The 18,493-nt window shown below is 39.4% G+C and overlaps 1 protein-coding gene across 2 annotated transcripts in view; it reads right to left on the reverse strand.

Moving 5' to 3' along the window:
• Positions 1-2,280: 2,280 nt before the first annotated feature.
• The window catches only part of galnt13 (UDP-N-acetyl-alpha-D-galactosamine:polypeptide N-acetylgalactosaminyltransferase 13), a 61,517-nt gene continuing 45,304 nt past the window's right edge, over positions 2,281-18,493 (reverse strand). Inside the window, exon 14 of one of the 2 annotated variants that reach the window (XM_066641110.1) lies at positions 2,281-2,299. Coding sequence is in view for 1 of the 2 variants with exons in the window: in XM_066641109.1 (XP_066497206.1) it covers positions 13,913-14,053 (141 nt within the window). In the remaining variant the exon portion in view is untranslated. Of the gene's footprint in view, positions 2,300-11,731; positions 14,054-18,493 lie in introns of those variants that run through there. The other variant, XM_066641109.1, reaches the window with a different exon arrangement.

Genomic DNA, 18,493 nt, shown 5'->3' on the forward strand with positions numbered 1-18,493 from the left:
GACTCTTTCTGTAAACGGATAAGCCTTCTGGCTCTTATCTAAAGCAAACAGATAGGCAATAAAACATATTGATGGGTTCTATAAGGGGATTATCTGGGTATGCACTTCTAGTGCATTAATATTAGTGCAAATAAGTTATATCCATTTCAGTACAGTTACGTCATGGGTAAAGAAAGTATATTTAACATTCCTTAGCGATTAGTGCTGGGACCTACTCCTGTTGACTGGATTATAAGTATTGGGAAAGACAAAGACTGATTTCTTCACTTTCTGTTTTTTCTTCTTCTCTCCATTGGCCTCACTGTGTCTCTGACATTGCCTCTAGTCTCTGTTCTCTTTTCAAAAAGAAATTGCCTTGCCCCCCATTTCTAATAGAAAGCTCTGATAATTTACACCATGACAGGTTTTGCCTGTACCCTCATGTTCATTGTGTTTATGTAGTAGATGAAATCAAATAAAATGCTATTAATGATTTCTAAGTTTAAAACATTGATGTTATTATCATGGCTGTGGGATTCAGGTGCACACAAACGTTTGTATGTGCAGATATAGACACATATAGAGTAACGTGCAAAATCAGAGACGACCCTTACTGTGATTTGTATTTAGTTAAACTATTTAGTGCACATTTCTAAGTGCTAGTCATTTGTTGGAATCAGGAAAACATGCAGAAAAAATAGATGTGGTCAACTAAGTAAAAACACCTCCGTACAGTCTTAGAAGTTGGTTGCATTTTCTGCTTCATATTCAGTGATATTGAGTTCTGGAATTCTCTGGGAATCCAATATTCTGAATACAACATCAGTTTCTTTGCTTGACCAGTGTTTTATAGTTTTTAACCCCCCCCCCCCTTTTTTTTTTTAAAGGTATTTATCTTTTGAACTTTCCATTCCTTATGTAAGTCTTATATTGCACAATACAGTACAGAGCTGCTTATAGATTTCAAATACTCCACTAGAACCCCCATTGAAACTGTGTTGTGGAATTTACCACAGGTGGTGATTTATGATATTAATGGTTTTACTGCATATTTAACACACTCAGTTAAAGACTATAATTAATTGCAAATGGTATTTATTGATTTGTGAGCCATTGTGTCTAAGGGAGAAATGTTTTATTTTCCAGTCTGTGAGGCTTATAAAGCCAATAACAGTAAAGATTTATGATCATAACAGCACAAAAGATGATCAGTGGTTTATTTGTTGTTATTACTGGCACAATATCAACAGCTTAGTATTTAATTAACTTTTAAACAACTCTTTGTGTATTAGTACAATTTATTAAGCTATGAAGAGTTTACAGTGCAATACAAAGCGCAAACTGCAAATGGCACTTTCATTATTCAACTATACTGCTGGACGAGATAACCTGCAAACCAATCACAATTTGCTAAAAATATGGTTTGACATAGATATTTTCCACCCAATTTGGCAAATGTTTTCTCAGCCTGGCCTTGGGCAGATCAATGCGTCCGGCAGGCAGCAGGCAGCTTTAAAGCGCTCTCCATTTCAGCTGCTGCTGTGAGCACTCCCCACCCAAGGTCCTGTTTCGTTATTACTGCGCTGCCTGCTCGCCACAGAGATGCTCTCAACACAAACTGAAAGCAGTGCAGAAACATAAAGCATGAAGCCACAATTGTAGAGAGCACCAGTTGAAAACTGGGTTACTGTAAATTGTGTTTGGGTGCTTTCATGTGTGTTATAAAAACGCAGATGAATCAGCTGTTGGTATTCAGGGACATTACTGAACACATGAAGCTCACTGTGGATCAATATGGATCTGAGCACAGGAAATATCTATGTATTTTGAATGTCAAAAGAGTATTCAAAAAACTAATTAATGAACTATAAGGTGTAGAGTTTGCTTACACAGGATTTCAGTAGGGCAAGCCCAGTTTGAATAATCTCCTTTGAAACACATTGCCAGTAAAATGGAACACTAAGATCTGCAGGCCCAGTGTCAAACATTAGCTAGTGTGGTATGCATTTTTTAAGTCATGTAATATATGATCATTAAAATAATAAATAATCATTGTGAACGCTAATGGACAGAATTATATAAAATATACAAATTGTTCAAATGTATTTGGTTATTTTATCTTTTTTTTGCAGTCTTGCAATATTTTTTTCATTTACATTTTCCAGTTTTTCTCCTTTACATGGATTGCGCACATACATTCTTTTGCTTCCAAAGTCTCTCATTTGCTTCTGAAGATTGGCACATTTGCATGGGTGGATGCGTCTTAGAAGATAACATTTACCTTACATCTCTGTTCGTCCACTAGTATTGGCGCAGGGCCCTGAAACATGAAACAGAGACATGTGAAGCAAGACGCTAACTCCTTTTAAATAGCAACTATTTAAATTTTAGTGTTTATTTGTGATTTGCAAATGTCAGGACCATCATACATTGAAATTCCTACTCTTTCTACAGTTTCTGCAGTTGAGTATTATTACTGAACACACACATACCTACTAAATATACCAAATAACCTGAAGATGAAATACAATATTTACAACTGAATGTCACAGGACTGTTTAACATGCATGTAGAAAACGAACTGCCCGACTCTGCTATGTTAGCTAACAAATTCCAACCTGATTTGTCTAGCATCATGCTGAGCCATACCCAGCCAGACACAGTCAGATAAATTTTGCATTCATGGACTCCTGGTCATGGATAGACATCACCAGGGATCGAACTCATAATCTCCTGATGATGAAGCTTAGACTTAGATGAAGCACCACTCGTGAACCCTCAGCCTTAATTTTAAATGCAGTGCTGTATGCATAGGTCTGAATAATTAACTAAATCTTGACAGATTTGCCCTCTTAAGGACTGCCCCCTCCAGGGTGTGTTTCTGACTTGCGCCCAATGATTCCAGGTAGGCTCTGGACCCACCGTGACCCTGAACTGGATAAGCGCTTACAGATAATTAATGAATGAATGAATAAATGAATGAATGTTGACAGATTTTAGGGCGGCACAATGGCGCAGCAGGTAGTGTTGCAGTCACACAGCTCCAGGGACCTGGAGGTTGTGGGTTCAATTCCTGCTCCGGGTGACTGTGAGGAGTTTGGTGTGTTCTCCCCGTGTCCGGATTGATGACTCAAAAAAGTGTCCGTGAGTGTGTGATGCCCTGCAAAGGCGCCCCCCTCCAGCGTGTGTTCCCGCCTTGTGCCCAGTGATTCCGGGTAGGCTCTGGACCCACCGCCACCCTGAACAGGATAAGTGGTTTCAGACAATGAATGAATAAATCTTCACTGATTTTCATGTGTATTCATTTAAATCAACTCTTTTGTACCTTGCTTTCTAACGCTGTCACACATATCTCAGCCCTTCTCATTCTCTTTCTTATGTGATTTCCATTTACTTTACATGCTTCCGTAATTAATACATGCTGTGCATTCAGCCTGTCTGTCATGGTGGCACTCTTCTTATTCCAACAACATGACACTGGGTCATTACTGTAAGCCAGAGTCTTCACCGAGGCATCCAATTAAGAGCTATTGGAATTCAACAATCTTTGTCAGTGCTGTTGGAAGGCATAAAGTTGCTCAGGTCTTGAGGAACCCTCATTGCCAAATAAAGAACAGCAACAGATCGGGCAATGGGACCAGTCAGGAGTTATTTAATGAGAGTAGGGTGAGACAGGGTCAGTTTTACTGGTGCTCCTGCGCTCATTAGTGAAGAGAAGAGGCTCTGATGTTTGCTTCAGAGCCTCTGCTAATGACCAGCCCTAAACAACACACTCCTGGCTGCTGCAGTCTCAGCTGAATGGTTTCAGATGAATACCGGTTCATTGTCCGAGATGCTGAAATACATCACATCTCACTGCTTTAATGCAGACACCTACGGTTCATGTTGTATTCCCCATATGGACAAAGCACAGTCATGTGATGACTGAATGGCTTTGCATTTGAAGTACAAATAATTGGCACAGGTGCATTTTAATAATATGTTTTTTTTTCTGATTTGACACAGGTTATATTTCCACTCTAGCCTTTTGTACCCACAAAGGACATCATTATGGCTCTTTATTTTTTTGTAAATCTGGGGGGATTTAAAGACCAATAAAGGCTTCAGACCTTGCAGAGTACTTGTGTTAACCCCTGAGAGAGGGGAATGCGCTCTTTGCTCCCAGCATCGCTTCTAGGAAGAATTTGTGGACACAGAATCGAAGCGAGTCTCATTGTGAGCAGTGGCATATGGTGCAGAACACCTCGCTATTTATGGCCAGCCTCTGGCAAGAGCCATGACAAGGGACTGTTTCCGCACAGCTTCAACAGAACCATTATTTTAATTGTGTGGATCTCTGCTCACTCAGTGTATGAATATAACTGTGTAACATTTTACTGTTTCAGACAAAATGCTTGTGGGAAGACTAGAGGCTTGTACAAAGATATTTACCAAAGATTGATGATGAAGAATATATTTTAGGTCAAGGCAAAAACGATCTTCCAAACATTTTAATTGTCAGACCATGATCTAGCTGATGTCAGTTTTTCACACAAAGCTGAAAGTGCTGCTGGAATTCAACTAAAAGCAATTGATTATTCCATTTATAGCAAAAATGTCTAAATTGTAAATACTCAGCATTCAGAACAGTCTTCCTTCTTTTCCCATTATTTCATCATTTCACTTCTACTCATCTGCAAATCTGCTGAGTGAAATTTTACAGCAAATTTCCCAAATACCTCCACTCTGCTCCTGACACATCACCGGCATCCAGGAGCTGAAGAAAGAGATTTTGATATTGGTGGGTATCCTATTTCACAAAAATGGTCCAGGGCATCTTGATAGGGAGACTTGAATTGATGTATTAATCTAATCAGGAAGACATAAAGGAAATACAATCATCATTCTATTCTCCAACAGAAATGTCACAGAGGGTCACTTAGCCAATCACTCGAGAGCAGCATCTCTTATTTCCCATCCTGCACTATAATCACTCTCATCAGAGTTATTGCATGTTCTCGAGCGTCTTCATAGTAGGCTTTAAAAAAAGGGTCTATTACGCTCTTTTTGGCTGTCTCTCTAAAGCTGATTAGCTTGTTTGAGACTGGCTCTTGGAGAAATGCTGTGATGCATTGTTTAGTTACCAGAGTATTGATTACCAATAACAGCTTGCGGAGGATACTGACAATCTCTCATCTTCAGAGGAGGAATGCTACAGAAACCTCCATTCACTGGCTTGTCACGCATGCCTAAATGTTCTTGGTTTTTTCGGCAGAGCAAACGTTTTCTCCCTCCTGAGTAAGGCAGAGCAGAAAGCCCATCTGTTCACTAAAGTAACAGAGTGAGAGCAGGATAATGATCAGCCTTTGACAAGTGAATCCATCAGATATCACCCCATAGCCAGCTGGAGAGACTGAATATGTCCATACCCACAGTTGTTTCAGTTCAGTTCTTTTAGTGCCGTATTCACATTCCACAGCTCATCGTGATATGCCTCACTTTGGTACATGAATTGCATTTGAAAATACAAATTTAATCAGCCTCATTGTGGTACAGTGTAGCCATACTCTCACACTTCTGCACCTGGAGGAAACCCACACGTACACGGGGAGAACACACCAAACGCCTCACAGACAGTCACCCATAGCAGGACTCTAACCCACAACCTCCAGGTCCCTGGAGCTGTGTGACTGCGACACTACCTGCTGCACCACCATTTAATATTTCATTGTAACTATTTAAACATGTTACAGAAATCAATGAAGGTAATGTTAGGAGTCTTGCCCAAGGACTCTTATTGGTGTAGTGTTGTGTGTCTGCCCAGACAGAGAATTTAACAGGCTCTAATCTGTCATCCAGCATTTGTCTTATAACAACAGTTACACTAGCATTTTTAGTCACTAATATGATCTTATTTTTATCCGAAGATTCTTCTTCTCACTTGTGCAGAATGCAATTTGCAGTCGGAAGCCACTTCTAGGAGTGTGTCAGTCAGGTGGCAGAAGGAAGAGTCATGCTGTTAATGGCCACTAATTAAAGCTGCTTTTCATTTCTGGGACAATCGAACCTCCAGCCCCCTCTACAATTACCAACAGGACTTCCTCCGAGAGTGGAGAGAAAGAGAGGGAGAGAAGGAGTGGATGAGGAAAGGAGGGGGGGATGGGCACCGAGAGAAAGAGGGAGAGGGAGAAAAGGAGAAGGAGTTAGATATGCAAGGCCTTAATTATCCATACCTCAATTTCCATTCCACTCAAACTCAATGCAGACATGAGAACAGAGGCGATGGAGACACATCCTCTATAGGATGCAAACCCTGAGTCTGTCAGTGCAGGTCCAGTTAAAGCTGTTTAACTTACAATCCAGCTCCTAATGCAACAAATATACAGCCAAAGACTGCTATTTGAGGAACAGTGAAGTAACACACATTCTACAGCTTCACAAAATGTATTACTCTGTTTATACATACATTTTGATCCAGGAAAGGTAAAGAGTGGCTGCAATTTTGAATATTGAATGCCATCAGATTCTTGCTACAATATTCCAACAGCTAGTAAAAAGCCTTATCAGAAGAGTAGAGGCTACAGAACAGAAGGAGGAATAAACCTTTAACAATACCCTTAATTCCAGAAGACATTCTGCCCGAGCAGGTGGCTGTAAACTTTTGTCTCTAGAGTTTATATTGTATTGCTACATTCCATGTGAGTTCTGATTAAGAACAAGATTCCAGGAGAAAAAAAACTAATTTAAGCAGCCTTTTCAGTGAATATAGGTAAATATTATTAGTGTTACATTAACAACAGTGCAGGGATCAGTGATGTACTGCCAATGTAAGAAAAGCTAAATTATTTTTAAAGCTGTTAAACATTTCAGTGTGCACAACTTTCTGTCCTGACAGACATCACACAACCCTTTTCTCTCTCTCTCTCTCTCTCTCTCTCTCTCACACACACACACACACACACACACACACACACACACGCAAACAGGAAAAGTGAGAAAGTAACAGGAGAGATTGTGGCACTCTCACTTTGTTGTCTGCCGTCTCTTGCACGTTCTCTGGAGGGCTAAAATTATTCAGTGGTTATTTCAAGCTGATATTTAAAGAAACACTGATCAAGTCTAAACATGAATCTTATTCATTACTGCCACCAAGCAGAACAGTATTGGCAGGCCTTCATTCCTTACTGCTTTTGTTTATGTTTCAGTCATAGCTCTGAATGAATAAACCGCATCCAATAGTGTCCAGTCCCTCTGCTTTAGAATACTGCATTGTGCCCATTTACAAGTTAGTGGTGATTCATTTATTTACCTAAAATTTCTCCCTTTTGGCCTAGGTTCTGAGTCAATGGTTTTCAGAATTTACCTCTATTACTCTTGGACATTACAGCATTGTAGTCCAGTTCCAGCTGTGCAGTAGCAAAATCGATCACTGCATTGTATCATGAAATTGACCTGCCAGAACCTAGATACTAAAATTGTACACTGTTTTTTTTTTTTAAACTCAAACAGGTTCAAATGGAATGCTTAAGTTGTGTGTATTTTATTTATATGGCAACTACATCTGAGCGCTTTGACAGTTATCAGACATTTATTTCCAGAGATCCAATTTGTGGATAATACACCATAAATGCAGCTTTTCTAGCATTAATTGTGTGAATTCCTGTGTTGCTATTGATATGGTCTGAACCACTGTCCAGCCGATAGTGGACACACTTAATATTGTGTAAATGCATTCACTTCTAGCTGCACCAGATTGTAGACACAGCTTTTCTAATGTACATTGGAATGGGATGATGTGGAGCGGCTGTTCGAGAGCCTAAGGTCACCATGCGGAATGCAAAGTGATGGCCAGATGGTTTATGAGACCCCGAGGAATGGACTGTACAGGCATTGAGCTGTGTTCCCTGGAGTGATGGAATCAATTTGAGATGAGCAAGTTGCTTTTGTGATCCAGAGCCAATTATCCAACATCATTACCTGACCTCACTAATAACCTTGTGGGTAAAAGCAATCAAATCCTCCTGTAAGAAAATGTAAAATTCTTTTTAACTGTCTGGATTCTCTAATCTAAACATCTCAGGCATGTCAGGGCAATACAAAAAAATTGGGAAAGATTTTTACCTTCTGCACCTGACTTTACCACCACTGTTTAACAAGAGAGTAGTGCAACAAAGGAAGGCAAGATCCCTATTAATACTTTTGATTAAAGAAGGGCAGAAGAATGAGCAGGTATCTAGAAGTATTCAGCAACACTGAACAATCACTGCATTAGGAACACACCTACCTTGTATCTACACTCATTGTCCATTTTATCAGTGCCGCTGACCACACAGGAGCACTTTTCCTTTCTTCAATTACAGACTGTAATCCACCTGTTTCTCTGCAAAGTTTCTCCATTTAACCCTGCTCTTAGATAATCCGGACGCCCCAAAGGACCACCACTGAGCGAGTATGGTTTGGGTGGTGGATCATTCCCAGCGCTGCAGTGACACTGACTAATGGTGATGTGTTGCACTGGTACAAGCAGATCAGACTCAGCAGTGCTGCACTTTGTAATTGTAGAACTACAAAGTGCTCCTGTGTGGTCAGTGGAGCTGATAAAATGGACAGTGAGTGTAGATACAAAGTAGGTGTTCCTCATCCAGTGATAATTCAGTGTAGCATAACTGTTTACATAAACTGAATAGACATTTCTTGTAAATGTTATAACTAGCATCTCTATAGGTTACCATTAAGCCAGCGGATGGGATAAACATTTACAATCTGCACCTCTCAGCTGAACAGTTCAGAAATGGCTGGTGTACTGAAATAAATTTCATTTTCACAGAGATGTAGGTTGCTTCAGTTACTATTATCTATTACTATTACTAAACTATTATCCAACATTTTAGAAAACATTGCGTAGTCTGCTCTATATCATTAGTAAACCTTATTGCACACACGTTTGCTAGGATTCTAACATTGTGTATACACGTTCTATGCACTAGAATTTTCAGTGTGGTAGAATTTTGATGGTCTAGCTTCACAGAGGCAGCAAGGGTTTGATGGAGCTCACAGGGTTAAGCTGGTCTCCATGGCGAGGAAGAAACATGTCAAGCTGCTCCAGGAGCAAGTGTGTGTGTGTATGCGTGTGTGTGTGTGTGTGTGTGAGAAAGAGAGAGAGAGCGAGAGCATGAGTGAGTGTGTGCCACATCAGATAAAGCATGCTATTAGGGTCTTACTCTAAACCGTCACCTCTCCAGTGACCTTAACAGACTTTTAGAAAGGTGTGTGTTTTCAGTGACAAGGTGAATGGGATCATTTGTGTGTTACGAGTGTGTGCGCGTGTGTGTGTTTGGGGTGTGGGGATGTCTGTATGTATGTTCAGTGATTGATTAGGGACCCTTCTTTTATCAAGCAATTAAGTGATACACACTGGACTGGATAGACACTTAGATGGATTGCACTTAGACAGGTTACCATAGCCACCAACAATTTAAATTATTAGACACCCTGATAACCCTCACAAATTACACTTAATGTTAACCAGAACAAGCAGGGTATACAACAGGGACAAAGTGACTAAAGCATTACTCAATGTCCATGACATTTCTGTTTAATTAAAAGGACATTTAGAAGTAAATACAGTAGGTTTAGTAGTAAAATTAAAGACACATTAAATTGCCCTCTGTGTAAAGCAGAGAACGTAATTCATGTGTACAAGAAAGTAAACACAGAGCTCTTATCTCTTCTGTGGCATTACATTTTTCCACTTTTGGTTTATACATATAAGTTTTTGTATTTGTATTAATTTATTTAAAAAAAAATTATTATTTATTAAAAGATACTCCATCTTAAAGGAAATCAGGAACTCACAGCGTGGGTGGGTGACAAGCCATTGATGGGTCTGATCTTTAAAGTGAAAAATAACATAGGCATTCACTAAATAACTAGGTAAGTCATTTCTGTCCAGGCCCTGGTCATTCTCAGGCAGAACACTTTGACCTGAACTGTGCGATTGGCTGCTGGATAATAAGAGAAAATGAATCAGTCAGTCAGAAGGTTATGTAATCCATCACCTGTGCTGTTATGAAATGGTCTCTGAATTTTATTTGACATTATGTGAGAAGTCCAGCTGTCCTTTAGCTTGTGTCAAAATTCTTTGATCTGCAATGTTCCAGATTCCATGGAGGACATAAATGCCATTCAAACTTACCATTTTGGATATAGGAACTATGGTACCAACAGCAATGATACACTGCATTTAGGGCAGTTTAGGACTGTGGGCTGATCTAGGGTGTTTACACTGAATGTATTGATTAATACCAATGAGAGTAATATGATTGAACAGAAAGCAAGGTCTAGGTCCATAAGGCTCGCTTAACTACATCTCAGGGCAGCAGCTGTAGTTCCCAGATATGTGCTTCAGGATCAGTATTCTGTCTGAAACCAATATGATAAAGTTCATACAGAATGCATGGATAGCTACGAGCAAATAAGTTATTGATTTCACATTTCAAAAACAATGATTTTCATTTGTTTCTTTGTGCTGAAGCAGTTGGAAAACCTGTGATATTTTACTGATATTTTTTATTAAAGGCTGTCCAGTCTGGTCAAATGAAAACATTTCATATACTGCAATACCAATCAAACAGAAAGAGCACTGGGTTTAGATTGAGGGGTGACAAGGGAACCCCATGGATTTCTCCTGATATTATGAACATAGGATTCAGTAATTACTGAGAGTGACTAACTCAAACTGTGATTGAGTCTTTTATACAGAGCTAGAGGGTATTGAAACACAATAGTCTTATTACTAGTATGCCCCCTAAAAAAGTCAAAAGAAAATGAGCATCCCAACCACCAGCATGACCCATAGACTCTGGAGTGGATGTTCTAAAACTAAGTGGTATGATCACTTTTGTAGAATTCACCTCATTTGCTGCTCTGAATGACAAGCACTTTAGTGTTGGACCATGACCAAGACATCATCACTGTGTAAAGAAAACCGTGTAGCTCCATTCTGAACACATTAACTGCTCATTACACCATTTAGTGTCCATTCAGAGTGAACATTTCACAATAGACAAACCAACAGATATAATTCAAAATGGCTGCTCCCATGAGGGTGGCCACAGCAGACCAATGAACCACAAAGTGACCTTGGCACAAGTTTTATGCTGGATGCCCATCTTGATGTAACCTTCCCATTCCACCCAGGCTTGAGACCAGCACTAGGAGTGCACTGAGCAGTGCACCCCCCAGTGGCTGGGCATTGGACTTAAACACACTGAATTTCAAACAAAAATCAGCAATTTCAGAGTTACGCCATTGTTTCACTTAACACAGCAAATTAACAAGTTTAAAATTAACAATTAGTGTTACATTAACACTGTTAGTTCAAACACACCAACATTTTCAGCGTTTACTCAACACCGATAATGTTGACTGAACACTGGTGAATTTGCTGTGTACACTTCCTACATTAATTTGGCTTATAATTTAAGAATGCCGTTTTTCTGCTGTTTGGAGTGACATGTTTTCTACTGGGCAGCAGCAATATGGGAGTTGCCTCAACTTAAGACAAGAAATCTCAGTGTATTTAATCACTAATTACATGATGCCATAACAAAGTAGCACTGCCATCCTCCTGAAATGAATGTGCTAGTTAGGAAGAATAAATGGTTGTGCCTGTTAAATATATACACTACACTGTAAGGAAAGTACATTTCCATTATGAAAGAAAGAAACTGAGCAACAATTTTCAACAACAGTGTTTTATTATAGTTCACAGTTTCTGTTTGATTTTCATCTATTAAATATGCATGGTACCTCAGATTCTGCCAATATGTTACTTACAAAAGAAGAAGAAAAAAGGACAAACATCATCATCACTTAAAAGCAATACAAATTTACATAGGTGTTGAGCTAAAAGGCCATCTACTTTGAATTTGTCCCATGCACTTGATAAAAAGCCCACTGCAATGTTTAACCTTGTAAGAAAACTGTTCATGAGTGGGAGTAACATGTTCAGTTTCCTCTTGGGATTATGTGCAATTATGAATGTCACCCAGAGATGTCAAAGCACAAGCTATTATGGAATTTATCTGAAATGGATTATATTCAACACATTGAAACAAACTGAGTTTCATTAATACTTAGTATGCCAAACACATTTCAGTTAGTGCAGATGTGAATGTGGTAAACTGGAAATCTACAGGAAATGCTCAATCTGAAGTGCCAAAGTAGTAAAGAGGTCTTGGACTGAGAACAGCCATGGTATTTCTGCTTAGAGACACTATATCTAGTATGACTAGAAACGATAAGACACACCAATGCACTTTGATAATGAATTCTAATTCATAGATTTCAATAGGGCTTTCAAGTGTTATCTTAAAAAAATAATTAATTTCATATATACAACAATGCTCCAAAAGACTGAATTAATATTTACAAACAGACAGCTATTTCATAACATGAAGGAAGAAGACAGTGGCTAAGCTACAAAAATGGGCCCAAAATTCAAATGAGCTAAGAATACTAATAGTCACATCATAGGATTCGGATCGGACCAGGTTTCAAAATTGCATGATTTATTGGAGTATTATATTCTACACTTTGTGACATGTAGCATATATACATACATAGTCAACAAAATGCACAGGAAGCAGCCAAAACCAGTTGATAAAATGCAAACTTTTAAAATACAGGCTACAGATAACTTTCAATCTTTCAAGCCACAGTCTAAAATCTATGATATGCACCAGTTTTTGTTTCTATCCAGCAGTTTAAATTCAAATAAATTTTGTTGAATTTTAATCAACACTAATTACACATTACTCCAAGTTTCAGGTTTTTTTTTAAGCCACTTAAATATTACAAGACTGGTTCGGCAAAAGGCTCAATGTCAGCATCCTGCTTGAATTCGAATGCTGCATCTCCAGAATGGCCCAAATATGGCATTAAATATTCCCACCTAAAACTGGAAATAAATAAAGTCAAGTGATATTCTGTTATCCTCACTTAATATTACATACTATTTGTTATAAGGGCCACATTTAACTGTGATTCTATTGTAGTTCTCAATGCTTTCTTAAGGCATATCAATATATTGCAGTCTCTCAGCAAGGGATCAAGTTGAAATGGGTTGCTGGAAAACTGCAGTGTTTCATCATTTTGTATGTACAGCGCGTTGCCCTCTGCAAAACAACAGAGCCAGAAATCCTTCTCCTGTGGCAGAGGTGTATGATAAAATATCAGCCAGACTTGATAAAAACTCTTTGCTGTACAGATTCTGTTTTATGGCCAACACCTAGGATCTCAGGTGCTTGGAGGTGCAAATACTGCTTGAGATATTTAATAATCCAAGATATGCAGTAGGAATATCAGTGTTTAGGTTTCTGACCTGCAGTTATGCACAGTATAATACAGAACAGAATGATAGCAAGCAAACTGTCAGCATTGATGCATACGTTCACCACTCACTGTGGAAATTAGAGGATTGTGGGTAGTAGAGAATTGATAGCAAGGAGAATTGATAACAATCACCAGAGCCCAGACAGTATCTGAGCCCTGGAATAATGATCATTCTTCGGAATATTTCCAGATGGAGGCCACTCTGAGTGCAGCCACAGTGGCCAGAACAGACGCTACTGGAGTATGGCTAGGGTACCAATGGCCAGTCAGTGGTAGTGGCCTGTTGCTCAAGCAGGAGTTCCAGCAGCATTTGAGCTGAGAGCTGAGGGCAATAGAATGATGAGGGACCCAGAGAGGACCAGTCAATCAGGCTCAGTTCCAAACACTCTGCATCTAATTCTGTACTGGACTCTGAGATCTGGGATATGTGTTGTTAATGGGTCAGGTCAAAGCAGATGAAATTCTGTAGCAACCCACACACTGAAGATCCAAGATGTTGGACTCCAGCAATGGCCAAGTGAATTCCTGTGCCCTTAGCTTGGGTCAGAGTGTGTCCAGTTCAAATACTTAAAGTCATGTTCCTCAGGATCCACTGCTGTGATCGGCTGCCGTTGCAGTCTCTCAGGGTGGGTACCATCTTGTCTTCCTCAGAGGGCATGTCCAAACACTGGTTACTGTTCACATGCAGCAGGGTCAGGCGCTAGAGTGGACAAAACAATATCAACATAAACAAAAATAACCAACAGCAACAACAGGTTCATAGTAGGGTTAAAGAGAGAATGCACTCTTATCACAAGCCTAGCAATGAGATTTTAGTTTGCAAAACGTGGGGAACACAATCAGAGTCCATATTGCCAGCTGTTATTTTATGCTCCAGAAGTCTACAAATGTAAAAATGTAGATATATAGTGAAGTCAGAACCTCATAAAACGTTATTGACTGTGTAAGACTGACAGAGAGAGAGAGAGAGAGAGAGAGAGAGAGAGAGCACATGTCTTACAGGTTCCTCAAGATTCATGGCCCCCTATATGAGAGTCAATGCACTTCAGTTTTCACTCAGCCTTCAGCACATATCAAATACATCTTGAGAACAGGCTGCTGTGAAAAACATCAAGAGGGAAAGTAGTCTCTGGTTCAGAGTCCGATACATTCTTTTCCTCCTGGAAAGCTGTTTTTGTTTGAGAATCATTTGATTAATGTGCAATGACCAAAAGCCAACTGCAAAGACGGAAACTTTCTGAGAAGCTTCAGTTCAATTCTATTGTTAAGGGTTTTCTCCAGAGCCTGCACTATACAGCAGCTTGTCTTACAAACATTTGCCTGTTCAGACCAGTTTAATCAATACCAAACGATCCAGTGCTAAACAATCAGTAGACCTAAGTGCAACAAAACAGATATTTGAGAGGGGGACGTTTTGCAATAGCAAGGGACCACCTTTCACATATTAAATTTTCTTTCAAAAATTGACATTTTTTAAGGGGGATATTAGGTGTTAGATAATCCACTGGCATTAGGAAGATAGAAAACAACTGAAAAGGCAAGTTTCCAAAACTGCTACAGGTCTCCAATGATTGCTGCAGATCTGAGAAAATGTAAAGCATTTCCTGTCTAAATTTAGTTAAACACTATGAGTCTGAAAGGATGTGTAGCTGTGAAACATTGGTACTGAGAAAAGGAAATGGACAAAGAGAATACATTTTTAAATTTGACCAAGAAGATGTCCTCAGAGTAATGTACTGCCCACCCCTGATCCCAGACTTCAATATCACTGGGTGTATTTTGGATTACTTGGTTTGTGAGAAGACAAAAAAATGCAACCAACTTCTAAAACTAGTTATTGGAGGTGTAAAAATATCCTGCTGGCTTCTTTGGAAATAGCCAAACCCTCCTGAAAATAGAAGCTGTAATAAAACCTAAGCGTAGACACAAAATACTGACAAATGTGACACTATGTTTTGTTGCTGTGCCTTTGGTGTAATTTTCTGTTAAATATGTTTTCTGTTTATCTAGCCGATGATGAAAAATGAATACCTTGTACTTACTGCCTGTTTGGACAGGAAATTAAATGAATGCAGGGTGGTCTCTGACAGATTATTCGCCAGGCAGTACTGGGTATGTCATGGTTTTTTTTTTCTGAGTGTGGCTTTCAGTCTAATTCTAAGCTTAAAGAAGATATTTCCATACAGACTATTTGCCACGCAGTTCCAAACTATTCATCAACTATGGGAGACACAAAGCACAGGAAAAAAAACAAAAAGGAGCCATGCTGAGAAAGGCACCCTTCCAAAATTGTTGCCTTCGAACAGCGAGTTTGAACGAGTGCCATCCGTCAGTGTCTGAGCTCAGCCAGGAGACGAGGACGTGCTGGACTCGGGGTGTGGCTCCATTCGCACTGTTCAAGCAGCAGCACGCTAAACTAATGAGTGTGACTGGCCTCTGCTTTCAGGTTCAGCGCTAATCACAAACAGCTCAGTGGGCTTCATAATTAAACACTGTCCTATCAAACAGCTGCTGGCTAATGAAGGAACAAAAGGAGCATGTGAAAATCCATTTTACAGCTTTGTTCAAGTGGAGAGCAACGATAGGCTGCAGAAGCTGTCGCCTAACACAAATCTCACAAAAGTGCCCCGACATTGAGAGGAAAATGAATGGAACATAAATGGCCAGTGGTTCGGACTGAATGGTGCAGTTTTAGAGCTGAATGGAAGCCCTTACTTACAGGAATCTGGATGTTTATATGTAGGGAGCAAGGTCAGATCTGATGTTCAGGCATATTATGGGATGTTGGGGTCAGGGGGAGTGATTCCACAGACAAAGACAAGAGAACACAAAACAAAACAAATAAAAAATACCTGAAACAAATCATCACCCTAATATGTTTCCAGCGGAGTGCCTCACAATGGCATCACAAACCAGCACTAATGGTTTAAAATATCTCTCAGCAATAACTTTTCTAAGAAATTAAGTTATTTTCTAAAATATTTTGTTTTTAGATTTAAATGTTATAGACTCCAAAACATAAACGAATGATTCAAAATTCAAAATGTAAAGCACTTTGCAAACAAGGCAAAAGTAGCAAATCTTATGAAACAGTAATCACTTAATTATTCAAACTGTAATAACACACATATTCCTTCATCTTCTTTGATGATTTCATCCTGTTTAGGGTTAAGGTGGGTCTGGAACCTACAGAATCACTGGGAGGAAGGCAGGAACACACTCTGGATGGGGCCGCAGTACATCATAGGGCATCACAAATTCAGACATTCACTCACACACTCACAACTGTGGGCAATTTTGCATCAAGCATCCACCTACAAACATGGTGGAAGCTGGAGCACCTGGAGGAAACCTATACAGACACTCAGAGATCACAACTCCTCACAGACATAAGACATAGAAACCTTGAACACTACCTGTAGTTCAGTGCCAACCCTATAAAATAACTGAATTTTGTTTTGAAACTTCGTCTACACCACTCTTGAATATATGCATGGCAAATATTAATTTTAATGTGGGTTTCTTCCCTACAAATTGTTAGAAACCTGTAGTATATTGGTATAGCACCATATTTCAAGGAGATAATGATCTGAAGCATTGGTGCATCCAAACAAGACACAGTCAAAACAACTATTTGGATTAAAGTCAATGTCAAAATAATTCAGAGTGAAATCAGTTCTCATTGAATGAAAATGCTACATATTTGTGAAATAAAGGGGCAAATAAGTGGCCTGTTCACAGTAAGGGGATGCGAAGGTCAGCGTATTGTGTGTAGTGTGTATTTCCTCACACAGTTTGGAGATGGGATAATTAAATGAGAGTGGTCTGTAATGGCAGGTCCTGGGTGAGGAACACATATTGGTTTTGTCACTGTGTGGTGGCAGAAGAGCTCAGGGAATTAGAAACACACACACACACACAACTCCTTTAATGACTGTGTGCTTTAGGCCACAGTGCTCCTGTACACCACACTATCGGCACACAATCATAGCTGTGTTTACAGCTCTCCAGGGAATGACCAGATACGCAATACACACCATCTCTAGTTTGCCAAAGGAACATATATGTAGCCACACTCAGAGGGGGTGACAATGCTCCATGTCAGTGAATATATTTCTCTCATGTAGTGGTGTGTGAGCTTGTTGTGATAAATCATGTCATGGTATGTTTTTATAAAGCTTCTTAGCTTCTAGACACTAAACACTTGCAGGTATACTTGCAGATTCTTATTATCATTTTAAATATTTATCTTATTTACTTAAATGCTAATAAAAGTTTTATCAGTTGGTGGTTTGGCCACTCAAAATTGTCTATAGGTGTGAGTGTGTGATGCCCTCTGAAGGACTCACGCCCTCCGCGACCCTGAACTGGATAAACGGCTACAGACAATGAATGAATGGTTATTTATAATGATGCTCAGACTCCTTTTCTTTTTTTGGGAGAATTTTCTATTCCAGATTTCTTTGCAAATCTCAGGGAAACTTGATGTAATATTTTCAACATCTCCCTTCTATATTCTCTGTATTTTTTATCCTTAAGGGGGTATGAATGTCACAACTCTTCAGGTGGAATATCACACAGAGTCTGTCCCCAGAACATGTTCAAAGACAAACCAACATTACGAGTCTGAGAGCGGAGAATGAATGCAAGACCAAACTCTTAAGAATGGAATAATAAAGAGAGCAGATGACTAATGGTTTGAAATGCAACACAGCATTTCCAGCAAAAAGCATTAAAACATAGAAAAGGCAGAGAGGCCATTAAAATTCAGGGTTCTGACAATAAATATAAAAAATAAAAAATAAATCTGTGTTTGTGGGGAGCACAGATGATGTGTGGCGGTGAGAGTGAATGTTCAGATGTAGCCTTGCTCTCAGAGAGGCCATAGCCATGAAAGAGGCCTTTCACAATGAGAGATCACTTCAAAAGGGCTCGTAAACAAAGACAAACCCATTTCAGTGCTCTGCGCATAGATAATCAGCTGGGAATAAAGCCGCCTCCTCGGCTCATGCTCAATGAGAGCTGGCATGTGTGGGGTACACCAACAGCTACCAAATTTTCATATCAAAATGAAATATTTATGTAAGGAAAATAAATGTCAAACGAGATTTAATTCGGCACAGATATGATGGAAAGGGTC

This window comes from Hoplias malabaricus, chromosome 12, assembly GCF_029633855.1.
Source record: "Hoplias malabaricus isolate fHopMal1 chromosome 12, fHopMal1.hap1, whole genome shotgun sequence".
Lineage (NCBI taxonomy): Eukaryota > Metazoa > Chordata > Actinopteri > Characiformes > Erythrinidae > Hoplias > Hoplias malabaricus.